This window comes from Nicotiana sylvestris, chromosome 9 (assembly GCF_000393655.2).
Source record: "Nicotiana sylvestris chromosome 9, ASM39365v2, whole genome shotgun sequence".
In the NCBI taxonomy this organism is placed as follows: domain Eukaryota; kingdom Viridiplantae; phylum Streptophyta; class Magnoliopsida; order Solanales; family Solanaceae; genus Nicotiana; species Nicotiana sylvestris.
In genome coordinates this window covers 56,378,834-56,394,220 of record NC_091065.1, presented here as the reverse complement: position 1 = coordinate 56,394,220, position 15,387 = coordinate 56,378,834, and the positions used below count along the sequence as shown (strand labels likewise).

The 15,387-nt window shown below is 36.0% G+C and overlaps 2 protein-coding genes across 2 annotated transcripts; one reads left to right on the top strand and one right to left on the bottom strand.

The window, feature by feature from the left end:
- Positions 1-1,282: 1,282 nt before the first annotated feature.
- On the bottom strand, positions 1,283-6,931 carry LOC138877606 (uncharacterized). The gene is made up of 3 exons (XM_070157231.1): positions 6,282-6,931; positions 5,723-6,095; positions 1,283-1,813 (listed from the first exon to the last, which is right to left on the bottom strand). Exons 1-3 carry the CDS (start codon positions 6,929-6,931, stop codon positions 1,283-1,285), a joined length of 1,554 nt encoding a protein of 517 aa, XP_070013332.1.
- Positions 6,932-9,713: 2,782 nt separating this feature from the next.
- LOC104239647 (uncharacterized) lies at positions 9,714-12,221 on the top strand. Its single transcript, XM_070156120.1, has one exon. The coding sequence runs from the start codon at positions 10,086-10,088 to the stop codon at positions 11,871-11,873; it is 1,788 nt and encodes a 595-aa protein (XP_070012221.1). The 5' UTR covers positions 9,714-10,085; the 3' UTR covers positions 11,874-12,221.
- The last annotated feature ends 3,166 nt before the right edge of the window (positions 12,222-15,387 follow it).

The following is a 15,387-nucleotide window of genomic DNA, read 5'->3' as shown; positions in this document are numbered from 1 at the left end:
TTATTTCATTCAATTTCTCTGAACGTAAAACAGTAAAAACACCTGAAAAGTTATTTTTACATTTATAGACATTAAATTGATTAGGTGAACTCTTTGTCTATATTAACAATCTCTTCACTTGAAAATTTTATAGTCATTCATAGACTTCCATCATATTTCTTTAAATTTATATTCATCCTTAGTCTTTCAGCTTTTGTTAAAGAAAGAATGTCTGGTGGAAGCGGAAGTAGGATGCCTAATTTTGATGAAATCATGCAGAAGTGGGAGACTTTGAAATGTGAGTGGTACAATAACAAACCGATAACTAATTTTATGCTTTTGTGGGATCAAATAAAGGCTGATTGGGGAGAGAATCAGGCCACAGTTTTTTGCCAATGAATCATTCTAGAACAGGCTTAACCTGGAACGTAGTTGTGGAAGTTATTCAACCTCGTTCGACAAGGTTGTGCAGCAGTTTGATAGTTTTCAGTTTCCCAGCTGGAACGACTATTCCAAGCTGCAAAAAACCTGAAGACTCTTCTTGCTCTTATGGACAGAGTAATCGTCGAATAAAGTCAGCTGCGTGATGAATTCGACAAGTTGAAGATTGATCTCCTTGGATTCAGTGGTCTTTTGCCCGACTACCCTATAGTTATCTCCGATACTGATGATGATGATATATTTAGAGAAATTGAGGAGTATTGTGATGATGATGATTGTTAGTGTTTGTAATCCTTTTTTTATGTTTTAATGCTATGTTTTTTTTTGTTTACTTCAGCCTAGAGAGCTGATGTTTTTGTCTGTACTTTGTGTGTTGTTCTCATCTCTTTTTGTATCAATGCAATTCTCATCCTCTTTCTTCTTAGCTTTCTATTGCATTATCCTTGTTATTTATTGGTATTTGCTTTATACTTCTTAGTTGGTTTTTATGTTTAGTTTTTGTAATTCTTTTTTATGTTTTTATGCTGTGCTTTTTTGTTTACTTCAGCATATTCATTAATGAATATGCTGAAGTTATTAAGTTCATTTTCTATAACTTCAGCTTATCAATGCAGAAGATTTTGTTTGTACATGCCTTTCTTTTGTGTGTTGTACGCGTATGTGTGTGTGTGAGAGTGTGTGTTTGTGTTAAGGATATGCATTTCACATACTATAACCTGAAGTTTTTTCTCGCAGAAGTCATTGCGTACTTTTTTAAAATGCAACCAAACCTATAAGCCTGTGCAATAAAAATGAGTGATTTGTACTTTAGCAGTATATAAAATAGTCTAAGAGCTTCTTTTTTTTATTCCTAAGAAAAAAATCACATTTCAAATATGTCATACAATAATGAAAGTCTAAATTCAGACCAAGGATTACTGAAGTTAGAGTATTTTTCAGTGTGTTTCTTTGAATATGGATAAGGTGCTGGAGAAGACAAGCAAGTTGTTCTATTATGCCCAACTTGTTTACATCGACTACATTTGGTAGACTTGAATGATACTGATTCAGTCACAGGTATATGCCTCTTCTTTTGTCTTCTTCCTTGTAAAATCTCTACATCGGGAGGTTTTGTAATCTCAGATTGTACACTTTGTGGTATATCCCATAATTTTTGATCTCCCACGGTATTCACATGTCCTTCATATGTTTTCAACCATGTTTCCTTTGAATACCAATTTGAGCAGTAATCAGATTTCTGCAGATATCTCTTATTAATAGCAGCAATTGCATGTGGACAGGGCAATTCATCAAGTTGGAATTCCATGCAGTCACAAGTTCTCTTCTTTAAGTCCACAATAAATTCGATTCCTTCACTATTTATTCTGAACAACATTGAATCAAGGTTGAACACCTAACAAGGAATAAAAAATTAAGACAAAATATATTATTGTATTGTTGCTTCAAAAAGAAAAAGTATGAAATTTTTTAAATGTAAGCAGTAAATCACTGCAACAGATATAAAAAGCTAAAGTTAATAAATATACTCACAAACATTTTACAAGACAAGTCCATCTTCTTAGTCATCTCTTCTTCTGCCCATATTGATACTCTGTGAAAAGTTTCATTTGCCTTTTTTCTCTGTTCATAAAACTACTCTCCTAATTTTTCTTGGATGAAATCTAACATTCTTAAAATAGGCATTTCTCTCCCTTTTAGTAAAACGAAATTCATTGATTCTACCATGTTTGTTGTTAGCATATCATAACGTCGTCGTGGGAACCACGATCGAGCCCATCTCTCTGGAGGCTCTTCCATTATGTAATTGTATGTTTTCTATGATGACTCAAAATATTATCTTTAAAGTAAATAATCATCTCGGTATTTTTAAGACCTTGAAAAGCGGTATCAATAATTTCTCGACTTGCGTGCGCAGTCCGTATAATTTTCTGGAAGGTTTTTGTATGAAAAATGGATTAAATTATGAATTAGAGCTTTAAAACTCAACTGAGTTGACTTCGGTCAACATTTTGAGCAAAAGAACCCGGATCCAAGTTTTGACCATTCCGGTAGTTTTGTATCGTGATTTGGGACTTGGTCATATGCCCGAAATCGAATTCGGAGGTCCCTAGCTCAAATTATCGTCATTTAACGGAATCTAGAAATCTAAGGCTAAAGATTTCTTAAGTTTGACCGGAGATTTGACTTTTGAACAAACGATCTCGAATGGAGATTTGATGATGTCAATAGCTTCGTATGATGATTTCGGACTTAGGCGTATGTTCGGATTTGGATTTGAAAGTCCGTAGGACAATTCTACACATTTTGGCGAAAGTTGGAAAAATATAAGATTTTGGAAAAGTCCGACCGAAGGGTGAATTTTTTATAACGAGGTCGGATTTTGATTCCGAAAATGGGAATTGCTTCCTTACGTCAAATATGAAATTCTGTGAAAATTTGCTGAGTTTTGATATTAAAATGAATAAATTTGACTTCAGTCAACATTTTAGGTAAATGGACCCGGACCCATTATTTGATGGTCCCGGGAGGTCCGTAGGAAAATATGAGACTTGGGCGTATTCCCAGAATCGAATTCCGAGGTCCCGGGCCCGAGAAATAAATTTTTGAGTAAAATTGTTTTCTGAAAATGTTTAAGAAAAATGGAAATACAATTTGATTAGAAAGTGATGATATCGGGCCCGTATTTTAGTTCCGGCGCCCGGTATAGGTCTTATATATGGTTTAAACACTTTCTGTAAAGTTTGGTTGAAAACGGACGTCGTTTGACGTGTTTCGGACTCAAAATGGAAAATTTGATGTTTTATGAAATTTGAAAGAATTCTTGGATTTTAAAGCTTAATTCATGGTATATGACATTATTTTGGCGATTTGATCGCACGGTTAAGTTTGTAGGATGTTGTTGAGTTAGTGTATATGTTTGGTTAGGAGCCCCGAGGGCTCGAGAGTGTTTCAGAGGTGTCTCAGAGTGATTTCGGACTTAGGAAAAATTGCAGTACCCCGTGAATAGCACTGTATACAGTACCCCATGAACAGTACTATATACAGTACCCCGTGAACAGTACCGTGTACAGTACCCCGTGAACAGTCGTGAACACTACCGAATGCGTGAACAGTGCCCACGACATTTTCTGGACAGATTTTTAAGCTCTGAAAATGGGACTCGTCCCATTTTCCATTTTTAGCAAATTGGAGCTCGGGGAGAGGCGATTTTCGGGATATTTTCAGAGAAAACAACGGGGTAAGTGTTCTTAACTTAATTTTTGTTAGATTACCCGAGTCTATTACTAGTTTTGGCATTTAATTGGTGATTTTAGTTGGGAAAATCTTGAAAACCCTCTTAGTTTAATTTGAAGATTTGGGGGTCGAGTTGTTATCGGAATTGGATAAAATTGGTATGGTTGAACTCGTATCGGAATGGGTGTTTGGATTTCGTAAGTTTTTCCGGGATTCAAAATTTGAGTCCTACTACTGAATATTAAAATGAAATTTCGGATTTTTATCCGGAAAATTAGTAAATTCTTATGCAATTCATTCCTACGATCCGTGTTGAGTGTTTCGAATTGTTTGTGAATAGATTTGAAGCCTTTGGAGACAAATTCAAAAGGGAAAGTTGTGGTCGAGTAATTGATTGAAATTGCAAAGTGAGGTAAGTGCTTGGTTTAACCTTGACTTGAGGGAATAGGAATCCCCAACTTAATTATTATGTGAAATTTCATGTGTGTAGTGTATATGTGAGGTGACGAGTATCTATGCACCACCAAATTTTCTGCTTACATGATCTTTTCCCCATTTCCAATATAATTGCTTCATGTTTTAATTGTTTCATGTTCATTGTTGTTTCTATGATTACTTGGTTTATTAATTTGTTGTTAAGCCTGTTGCAATTATTTTTTTTTTGTTGTTTTCCTTGGTTTTATTATTGTACATAAAGATTGAGTGGGTTGACGTTGTTTTACGATATATATATATATATATATATATATATATATATATATATATATATATATATATATATGTATGTATGTATGTATTCCTGTTGGTTTCATTTTGAGATAATATTGATGAGTTTATGAGAAGTACGATTTTCTGTTTACATTTGTTGAGATCAAAGTGTTGTGAAAGGCTTGGCCTGAATTGTGAAAGTTTTAATAAATTAAATAAATGATACTGATAAGGGTGGACAGGTGAAATAAATGATAGTGATAAGGGTAGACAGGTGAAATAAATGATAGTGATAAGGGTGGACCGGTGAAATAAATGAGAGTGACAAGGGTAGACCGGTGAAATAAATGATAGCGATAAGGGTGGACAGGTGAAATAAATGATAGCAATAAGGGTGGACAGGTGAAATAAATGATAGAGATAAGGGTGGACAGGTGGGATCAGGTTGCACGCCGCAACAAGACAGTGATAAGGGAGGACATTTATGTTTTACTGATTATTAATACAAGATTTGAAAAAAAAATTATTGTTTTACTCTAATGTTTCTCATACTCTACACATATGGTTATCTTAATGTGAAGATTGGAAATTTGGAGATTTGTGTGAGATCTTGGTTACAGCTGAGGCCTGGAATAGGCGACTGAGCTATTTTATTTAATGTTACAGTTTATCTTTCTTGTTGGTGTAGAATTATTTTATTGCTTTATTATATATAATGTTGCAGGTTAAGTTACACTGCCTCGCCTTAGCCTCGTCACTACTTCGTCGAGGTTAGGCTCGGCACTTACTCAGTACATGGAGTCGGTTGTGCTGATACTACACTCTGTGCTCTTTTGCACAGATCCTGGTATCGGACCGCAGTAGTAGCTTGGGAGCCAGCCTTCAGTCTAGTGAGACACCGAGGTAGCATTGCAGGCGTCCGCAGGCCCGACGTCTCCTCTATCTTTTGTTTCATTCTGTTATCTCATGTATTCGAGACAAATAGTTTATATTTTCTTTCAAACGGTTGTATTTAGTACTCTTAGTAGTTCGTGAGTAATGTGACACCAGTTCTTGGGTAGAGGCTTATGTTGATTTCCGCATTTACGTTCAGTTTCTTTAATTTAAGTCTTTCACTTATTTATTTAATTCCGATGTTTTCATGCTATCACTGTTAAATGTTAAAAGAAGTAATTTGATAATGATATAAGCAGTTAAGGATTGGCTTGCCTAGCTCTCATTAGCAGGCGCCATTACGACTCCCGATGGTGAGAAATCCGGGTCGTGACATTTTCTTGTCAATACTTTTGAGTTGGGATATTAACTAATTAAAATCTTCACGTTTGTATGACCTTGCAGCACTTTGAAAAAGATTTATTACCGTGGCTTTTGCATGTCTTTGCTTTAAATTTTTCTCAAAGTGATAGAGGCAGATACCATGGTGAGCTTCAGGAAAAACTTTTCTAATCCCATTTGCAATCGATTGGTTTCTATCTGACAAGAAAACCAATTCACGACGGGCTTGAATTGCTTTTCTCATTTCCCCGAAGAACCAAATGTATGCCTCATTGTATTCTGATTCTGCTACACCAAAACATAGAGGAAAGATTTGATTGTTTGCATCCTTTGATACAACAACAAATAGAACACCACGATATTTTGACTTTAAAAATGTTGCATCTACTACAATAAAGGGTCTACAGTAGGACCAACCAGCTACTGATGCCGCAGGAGCAAAGAACATGTAAGCAAATCTGTACAGTGAAACACAATAAAACAAATCATAAGGTGTGAAGTTTTTCAAATAGGAACATTTGAAACTTCAGGCTGATGGTTACCTATTATGCGCATCTCTTTTTATGCTTGTGTATGTTCTTGGGTTTTTGCACACCATCATGTGTAGGTATGAAGAAAGAATCTGGTAGTTCTATTCAGGTGACCCCCTTATGAAAGCAACAACTTTTTGAATAGCACGCCACACCTTGTGATAACCAATGTCAGTTCCAAATTTCTTTTTCATTTCATTTTCTACAAAGGCTGGTGTAACCTCTATCTTTTTGTCTCGAACATGTTCTATAATTTGTTCACTTATAAAATTTGATGTAGCATGCTTATGATCTGATTTTCTTGCATCAACCAAGCATTCATGGATGTTATGATATTTTATCACCCTGAATAGTGTGGAATTTTTTATTCTGGTAGCACGTGCATTCCAACCACATTTGTCCACGATGCATTTCAGCTCGTATCTCTTTGAACATGATCTAACAACAGTGAATTCAACTTTCTGGTTTATCTCCAAGCTACAGAAAAAATTAGTCATGTTTTGTTTGTTCTCAAAAATTGATCCAACTCTTACTTCCTTAGGCAACGCATCGTGCCCAAGTATTTTACATGGTGGTAATTCTTTCAGCTTTCTCCTCACCCTTTTTCTTGATTTCTGAGAAGCATAAGAACTTTCAGCAATTTCTTCAATTCTATCTGATGTTGTCGGTATATTCTCCATGTTTACTTCATCTTCATTGTTGCTTATCATTGCAGAAGGTAACAAAAAGGTTTGTTGGATTGTGTGTTGGTTGTCAATTTGCATTATTAGCTGTCCTTCTTCTTCTTGGTCATCAACAAACTGGTTTGAATTTATTGGAGGGGGGGTAATTGTTGCAGCATTATATATTCTGAAGCAGCTGTAATGTTAGAAGGTTGTAGCTCGTTGTCTACTTCCATTATTGGTTGTCCTACTTCATGTTCAAAAGGTTCTGAATCTATCGCATATGCAAGAGATTGTTTGAATGCTGCAGATTCTGAAGGTTGTATTTTTTCGATGATGAAATGGCAATTCTTGTAGGGTGAATCAGTTGTAAGCAAATATATACAGGTACTGAGTTCTTCATCTGAAGTTACAAGTATTCCTTTGCTTGTATTTAGTTTGATATCAAACCATACTTTTAGTGCATATCTGGTTGAATCAATATCTGCAACTTCACTAATTTTCTTCAGGAAAGTATTGAATGATATGTGCTTATTAAGTAGAACAAGTTTTATATCATGATCCAAGTATTTGAAATCACGAGTCCAACTCCCATTGAAAGTTATAACAATGCAAATCGAACTCATCCTGCAGATACACTTTTAGAGGCAAGTATTAGGAAAGTGAACGTAAGAATTTTTAGGTTGTTTGTGCTGAAATTTTTACAAATGAACTAAATCACTTAGGCATCTTCTGCTGAAATTTTTGGGAAAAAGATGTATGACATAATTAATTAATGCTGCACAGAAAACTTTAGCTTATTAGGTGCAGAAGTTTTTAGAAATAAGCTTAATAACTTCAGCATATCAGCTGAAGTTTTTTTGAAAAAACTGTATGTTAGGGATTCATGAATGCAGGGACAACAACTTCAACTCTTAAGTGCTGAAGATTTTAGAAACGTACTAAATAACTTCAGCACATTGGGCTGAAGTTTTAGCAAATGAATTTAACAAACTTGAGCATGTTTCAACATTAATTGCATAGTATACAGGAGTAACCTACACAATTAAAATAGTAATTATATTGCGTTGGGGGTATGTGTTAGTGTAATAATTACATTCATATCACATTCATGCACGCTTTTCATTAGACAACGTTTAAAATTCCTCTTTGCCTTTTCATATACCATGCGGAAGTTTTTCCCTCCTATATAAGCACGCTATTCCTTGTGAGTTTATTCACTCAAACACATAGATTTTAGCAGACATAAAATACAAAAAGGAGAAAAATGGATTCTGTCATCAGGCAAATAGTGGAAGAAATGAAGCAAAACATTATAGAGGCTTTTGAGTTGAAACTAGATGAGCTCATACACAAGTACGACAGGAAGTTGGAAGAAATTAACAACAAGCTTGATACGCTTGTGATGTATGCAAGATTTGATAATCTTGCTGATAAAGATGCTCGTCCACCTGGTAGTGACGACGACGATAATGATGATGATGATATGGACGATTAGTTTTTCTTTTTGTTATTTATGTAATTTAATGTATCTTTTTTGATGTTTAATGAAATATTTAGTTTTTGTTTTAAGTTTTTTCTGCGTTTTTTTAATATTAATTCTATTCAAACTCGAAAAATAGCAGAGGAAATGAAGTATATAACTTCAGCAGGAATTAACAAAAACTAATCCGAATATTAAACATTTTTTGGTATGAAGTTTTTTCAAAAAATAATAATAAAATAGACAGTGCAAGAGGAAAACTTCAGCTCCTCATGCTAAAGTTTTTAAATATTAACTAAAAAACTTCAGCACTTATGCCGAAGTTTTTTGTGCATTATGAAATTTTAATTGATGTTTTATTTTTTTGGTATGAAGTTTTTCCAAAAAATGAAAATAAAATACATAGTGCAGGAGAAAAACTTCAGCTCCATTAGCCGAAGTTTTTACAGATTAACTAAAAAACTTCAGCACCTGTGCCAAAGTTTTTTATGCAATATGAAATTTTAATTTATGTTTTATTTTTTAACCAGTGTAGGAGGAAAACTTCAGCTCGTCCCGCTGAAGTTTTTAAATATTAACTAAAAAACTTCAGCACCTATGCCGAAGTTTTTTGTGCACAGGTATTTTAAATATTAAAACACTCATATAATATTTTAATATAATTTTTTAGCATATTTGTCGGATTAGAATGTTAGAATTCATCGTCAAACAGATTTAGAATGCAAATTCAGCATATCAGTGAAGTTCGTCAAACAACTTCAATCAGAAAACATATAATTCAAAAACTATTTTGAATTCTGGAAATGAATTTGAATACTTACAATGTATTTGAATTTGAATTTGGAATTTGAATCTGGTTGCGAGAGGCGATCTCAGGAGAGACAGACTGATGGAGGAGATATAGAGGAGATCTGGAATTTGAATCTGGGTATGCTTGATGCAACTTTTATATGTTTTGGAAGTGGTATAATGGTCATATTATTACGGATTTTTTGTTAGTTGGTTACGAAATCAATAGTTTTTAAAAATAGGGTATAGGTTAAAAGGTGGCATAAAAATAGGGTACGACTGCAAATCATCCTTTCAAATCCATGATTGGAAAACACTTTTGATAGTTGGAGAATTGGAGTTATATTTAGATATGAGTTTTCACTTGAAGGAAATCTACTGGACAAGTATGCACTATAAGAAAACTTTAGGGAGGTATGTGCAATTAGCCCAAAAGAAAAAGATAGAAACAACAAAAGTAAAAGACAGTCACATGAGTTTAGCATTTGGTAAGTCAAACTTTTAGCGAAAAAACTCAAATTCGCCGCCAAAATTTGGCGGTCGTTCAAAATTTGAAATTCATATGAAAAAAGCAATAATAGTACAGTATATGCCAATTTCAGGATTTCAATTTCTATCTCCCTCCTCCTCCGCTCTCTCCCTCTCTCTCTTTCTCTCTCTCTCACTCTCTCTGCTCCTATCCCGCTGACCATTAATGGCAATACCATAGCAGAACTGAATATCAGTTTCAGGTATTTCTTCCAAACCCTAATTCACTCTTCAATTCAATAATAGATCCGTTATCTTTTTCTATTTTTTTTCATTTCCTTTCACCAAAGGTGCAAATTCACCTGTCTTAAATCCCATCTGCTCTAATACAGTCCACAGAAAATAATTCAAAATATTCCAGATCTGATAAATTTTGTTTCATGCTCTGTAAGCTGCGGCGTGGGCTAAAATTTTGTATATTATTGAAATTTTTCTTAGTAAGTAGCTGATAGAGTTATGGTGAGAGAACAAAGTATAGAATCATTTTATACCAAATTGCGGGATTCAGCTCTTGCTTCAGCTTCTACGTCGCCGCTGCTAGTTTTCCCCTCAACATCTGATGTTGATTCGCTCTGTGCTCTCAAGATAATAGGACATGTCCTTGAATCTGATTCTGTTAGATATGCTTGTTATCCCGTTTCAAGTTTTAGAGAGATTCATAAGTACACTGGGGATAATCTAGGGTCAGCTGCTGACGAGCCTATTACAATTTTGCTGATTAATTGGGGGTGTCAAAGGGATCTTAAGAAGGTTCTAGAAATTGGTCCCTTAGCACGTGTTTTCGTAGTGGATAGTCATAGACCTATACACTTGCATAATTTGAGTGACCAGAATGACCGGGTTATTGTCCTATATACTAAGGATGATGAGCAGCAGGCTGATTTAGCATATGATTTTGATGTTTCTGCTTTGGCAAATGCTAGTGATTTGAATAGTGATGATGAGTTTGAAGAGGAGTCGGATAGCGAAGATGAAAATGATTGTGAGAGTGAGGAGGAAGATGGAGGTGGGACGAGGAAGAAGAGGAGGGTTTCTCAGGAAAATGAGAGTGACCATACTAAGCTTTTTGGGAAATTAAAGAGGGATTACTATTATATGGGTACCTTCCATGGGAAGCCATCCGGTTGCTTGATGTATGAACTGTCCCATTTTTTGAGAAAGAACACGAATGCATTGCTTTGGTTGGCCTGTGTAGCTTTAACTGATCAGTTTGTTCATGAGAGATTAACTGATGAGCGATATCAAGCTGGGGTAATGGAGCTAGAACAGCATATCAATAGCTCAGGCAATTTGGACTCTATTACCTCAGTAACTCTCAAGGATGGAACGAAGGTCACAGCACCAAATTCTTCGAGGATTGCATATGAGTATGAACCAAGGTTGATGTTGTTACAAGAGTGGAACTTGTTTGATTCAATGCTGTGTTCGTCCTACATCGCAACTAAATTGAAGACATGGAGTGACAATGGGATTAAGAAGATGCAGCTTCTTTTAGCTCGAATGGGTTTTGCACGTGAGGAATGCAAACAAAAGTTTCAGTACATGAGCATTGAAATCAAGAGGAGAATGAAGGACATGTTTGAACAATATCTGCCGGAGTTTGGGCTCACTGATTTCTACTACAGAGGTTTCTTGTTGCTTCATGGGTATAGTTCAAAAGTTTCAGCAGCAGATGTGGTGTATGGGGTTACTGCACTTCTAGAGTCATCTGTGGAGTCAGATGGCTCATGTGCATCCAGACAGTTTGGGGAGGCATATGATGCGTTGTCCTTGACCAAGCTTGAGAAGTTGGAAGCTGGAATGCGACAAGCTATCAAGGTTCAAAGGGCAATTCTTAGACAAGGGAGTGCAGCAATAACCAAGAAAGGTTCTATAAGAAGTGGGAGTAAATTTAGGTGGGTGAAGCTTGAAGACTCGGCAGATGCAAAGCTCCTGTGTCACCCTCAGGCTTTAACTAAATTTGGTTACTTTTTGATGGATGCTCTACGTGAGAAAGGAGCAAGGATGAAACCATTGATCTGTGTTTGCTACACTCAGGAACGAAGCAAAGTGTTGATTGTAGCAATATGTGGGAAGCCACGACTTGGTGCAGTCCAAGGAAATGCGTTTGGGCTTGCGTTCAGTAGTTCGGCTGACGAGACAGGGGCTGAGTTCTTCCATGAACTGTTTGAATCATCGTGGATAGTTTTGGATGCAATTGCTGTCAATTCGTTCATGATCAGGCTAACAGAGAAACTTTTGTGATGAGGTTTACTTGAACATCCTTTCTTTTTACCATTTAACTGTAATTCTGTTCTTGATAGATGTTTTTGTTCACTGTGAGCAAACTCCCTTCCGTTGTACTCATCTAAAATAATTCGTTAGTTATGAATTTAGTTTATATGTATAACCAAGTTGGCTGCTTCTCTTCACTGTTTGTTACAACACTTATTTTCACTTGTATTTAGTTTGATGATGTAGAAGCTACTATCATTTAACATTATGCTTCTAACTCTCTTTGTATGCTGTATGGTCTTCTCACTATTAGACCGTGTACTTGCATAGTAAGTAATTTCATGTATTTTAAAATGAAAAGCTTAGATTTCCTTGGAATCTTTAGATTTTTTTATTATGTAATGCATCTTCCTGATTTTGTCATTCAATTTATTGTTTGACCTGATATTTTTGGGTGAATGAACCACTTACATTTACTTGGGCCTTTACTTCAGCATACTGCCAGTAGATGTGTGAGATTGTTGTCTTGAAATTCTTAATCCTTGTAATTCAGTCCAGCTTTTACTGCAAAAGGTAGTACTAAGAAGAAGCTATTCCCCCTCTCAATTTGGATGGCCTAGCTTGACTAGTAAAAAATAAGCCAATAAAGTTTTCAAGAAGCTACTTTTGAGTTGAATAATAGTAATAGTTGAAATGTATGAATAAAAAGAGTTTAAAAGATGATATAGGGAGAAAAAACCCAGAAATAGTCCCTTAAGTTCTGACCATTACTCGAAGTCATTCCTGTACTTCACATGGATTGTAAATAGTCCTTCAAGTATTCAAAACTAGCACATTTTGATCCTTGTGAAATGTCTGTTAAAAGCTACTTGATCTATCACTGCAAGGGTCACCTTAGCATGATCTCTAGAGCCTAACTTCCTTGGATGCATCAGCAGCTTAGGAGACATTTTCTCTCTGATCCTTCCTAATAGAACCTTCAGAGAGTGTTTTCAAAGAATTCAGCACATTGTGATCTCTGGACGCCAAAGCTTCTCGAGTCATGTAGAGCCTTTTGCCTTTAGAGGCTACTTTCTTCATAGCCTGCGCATTTTTACTTTTCACTTCAGAGGCTTCAGTTGCCTTTATCTTCCTCTTATTCCTTTTCTTAAATTTCTTGGTTATTTGCATTGTACTTCCTTCCAATTCCTCTTCTATTCCCCCCCCCCCCACCCCCTTCCATTTCCTTCATATTCATCTTCTTCCACTGTGTCTCCTAGGATATCTTTGTATACACCTGTAGCACTTCTCTGATTTCCTCTTCTCCGTTTTTGTCACAATTACCACTAGCATCTTCTTCATTTCTCTTTTTACCACTATTTCAGTTCTCTTTTTCTACACCTCCAGCACCTCTCATTTTCTGCAGTTTTTGTCCATTTTCTTAATTATCATCTCCGCTGTTACCACTATTTCATATATTTGTTTTTTGTTAAGAATACTCTCCATTCTGCTTTTCAATTTCGGCTCTTTTCTTCTTATACTGTTGTGCTCACTTCCATTGTCTCTGAAAAATTATGATCAGGCTTTGCATTTTTACCTCCGTTTCAACGCAAGTCTACTCTTAACCTCTAGTTCTGGAGATAACTGTAGTTATGTTAACATTGTTTGTTATTGTTGGTGCCATTTGTTTTTGGACAGCTTCAGCAGCATTGCTTTTTGCGTGCAGATACAGTGTCACCAACTCTACAACTTCAAATCAAAGCATGTTAAAGCTGAAAACATTGCGAGTATATAATGTCTGTTAGATATAAATGGTAATGTTGGGGGTAAGGACAAAATATGCACCAATTTTAAATAGTTGAAGGAATAATAGTGCTCCATGTAGTTGCAGGAAAATAAATAAGCAAGAGAAAGAGAGATTGCAATGGGCAAACACTGGTTAGATTTTGAATTCTCTCCCTTAATCTTGATTTTTTCTAAAGAATAAATCAGACCACGTTTTTATCCTTGTTCAACTGTCTAGTGAGCTCAAGTATGAAGTCTGTTGTGTTTTTTTTTTACCCGATTTTTATGTGCTCTTTTTCATCTTCAACCAAATACTACCCAAACGCCTGTTCAAGGCATGAGAACAATTTCTCTTTTTTCAGTGTAGCAAGAAATTCAACAAAGACACTTTAGTAGCGGAAATAAGAATCCCTAATTTCAGTCAATTAATAATATTTTGTATACGGTCGAGATCGAATGCCTTCGATCTATTTACTTGAGAGGTCGTTCGAAATTCGAGTCCGGGTAAGACCAAGTTCGAGCTCGAGGGACTAGACTCGAGTTCGAAGGCAGGACATGATGCATACCTTGAAATAGTACCGTTATGGGTTTGTACTAGAAAAAGTTAGATTCCTGCCACGTCCTCAAAGTCATGACGCAAATCCTGGAATATGATTGTACGATTCCGTACTAGGCGGTTAGACAGCTGTACCAAGAATATTCCTTAATGTAAATAGAAATATTCCTTATTTAGGGCTCCCATATTATATAAAGGGGACCCCAATCATTTGTAAGATATCTTATGCTTGAGAAAAGAATATACGCTCTACTTTTTGCCTCCTGTTCACCAGAATTGTCATTTAGCTTTGTTGTTCTTACTTTGATTCTCCTACTTCATTTTTCTTATTGCTCTAAGCCACCTCGAGGTTACTAACCTCGAGGTCATTGCTGCTAAGTATCATTGGTTTGATTCACTCTTATCTTTCATTTCTACTTCATATTTCTTGATTATTAATTGGTATTGAACTAAATCACATATCTTTAAAACCACTAATCAAATTTAATTGTTATTCGTATTTTCGAGGTAAACAATTTGGCGCCCATCGTGAGGCTAAAAATAATAGTGATTTATTTCTTTACTGATTCTTGTTACACACGTTTTTACACTTTTTCTTGTCAACATTTTTTGATTCTCAAGCCGAAACATGTCTAGCTCACAAAATGCACCCATTCACGACAACGAAGGTCTTAGAGAAAATAACAACGCAGGAGTCGATGTACCACCGATAAACCTAGGGGAAGTGCCAAATGTGGAACCTGTTGATGTTCGTTCACACATTGCTTTGAATGTAGTTCTGGGCGCAGACCCCGAAGGCGATGTATGTAGGGAAGTCTGGCCTGGTGGCCAAAGAACACAAGGAATGGAAGAAGGAGGAGTCAACTTCCAAGTGATATTCAAGATGCTGCAAGCTCAGCAAGTCGCCATCGCTCAACTTCAAAGTCAGAATAGAACTCCAACACAGCCGAACCAGTGAACACTCGGCGTGCTGAGCCAGCGCTAGAGAGGCCCGATGAAAGTGGTTCGGGGACTGACCCCACGATTATGAGAATGCTCGAGGAACTAACTAAGAGGATCGAGTCTGGAGAAAAGAAAATTGAAGACAACGATAAGAAGGTGGAAACTTATAACTCCCGGGTAGACCAGATATCGGGGGCACCTCCAGTTTTGAAAGGTTTAGACGCCAAAAAGTTAATACAAAAACCATTTCCCCTAAGTGCGGTTCCGATGCCCATCCCCAAG

Excerpts from the sequence above, each read along its gene's own strand:
- LOC138877606 (XM_070157231.1), bottom strand. The coding sequence starts at position 6,931 with ATGCAAATTGACAACCAACACACAATCCAACAAACCTTTTTGTTACCT. Across the intron at positions 6,096-6,281 it reads GTTGTTGCTTTCATAAGGGG|ATTTGCTTACATGTTCTTTG; the intron begins GTCACCTGAATA and ends TTCACTGTACAG. Across the intron at positions 1,814-5,722 it reads AAAGACATGCAAAAGCCACG|GTGTTCAACCTTGATTCAAT; the intron begins GTAATAAATCTT and ends ATTCCTTGTTAG.
- LOC104239647 (XM_070156120.1), top strand. The coding sequence starts at position 10,086 with ATGGTGAGAGAACAAAGTATAGAATCATTTTATACCAAATTGCGGGAT.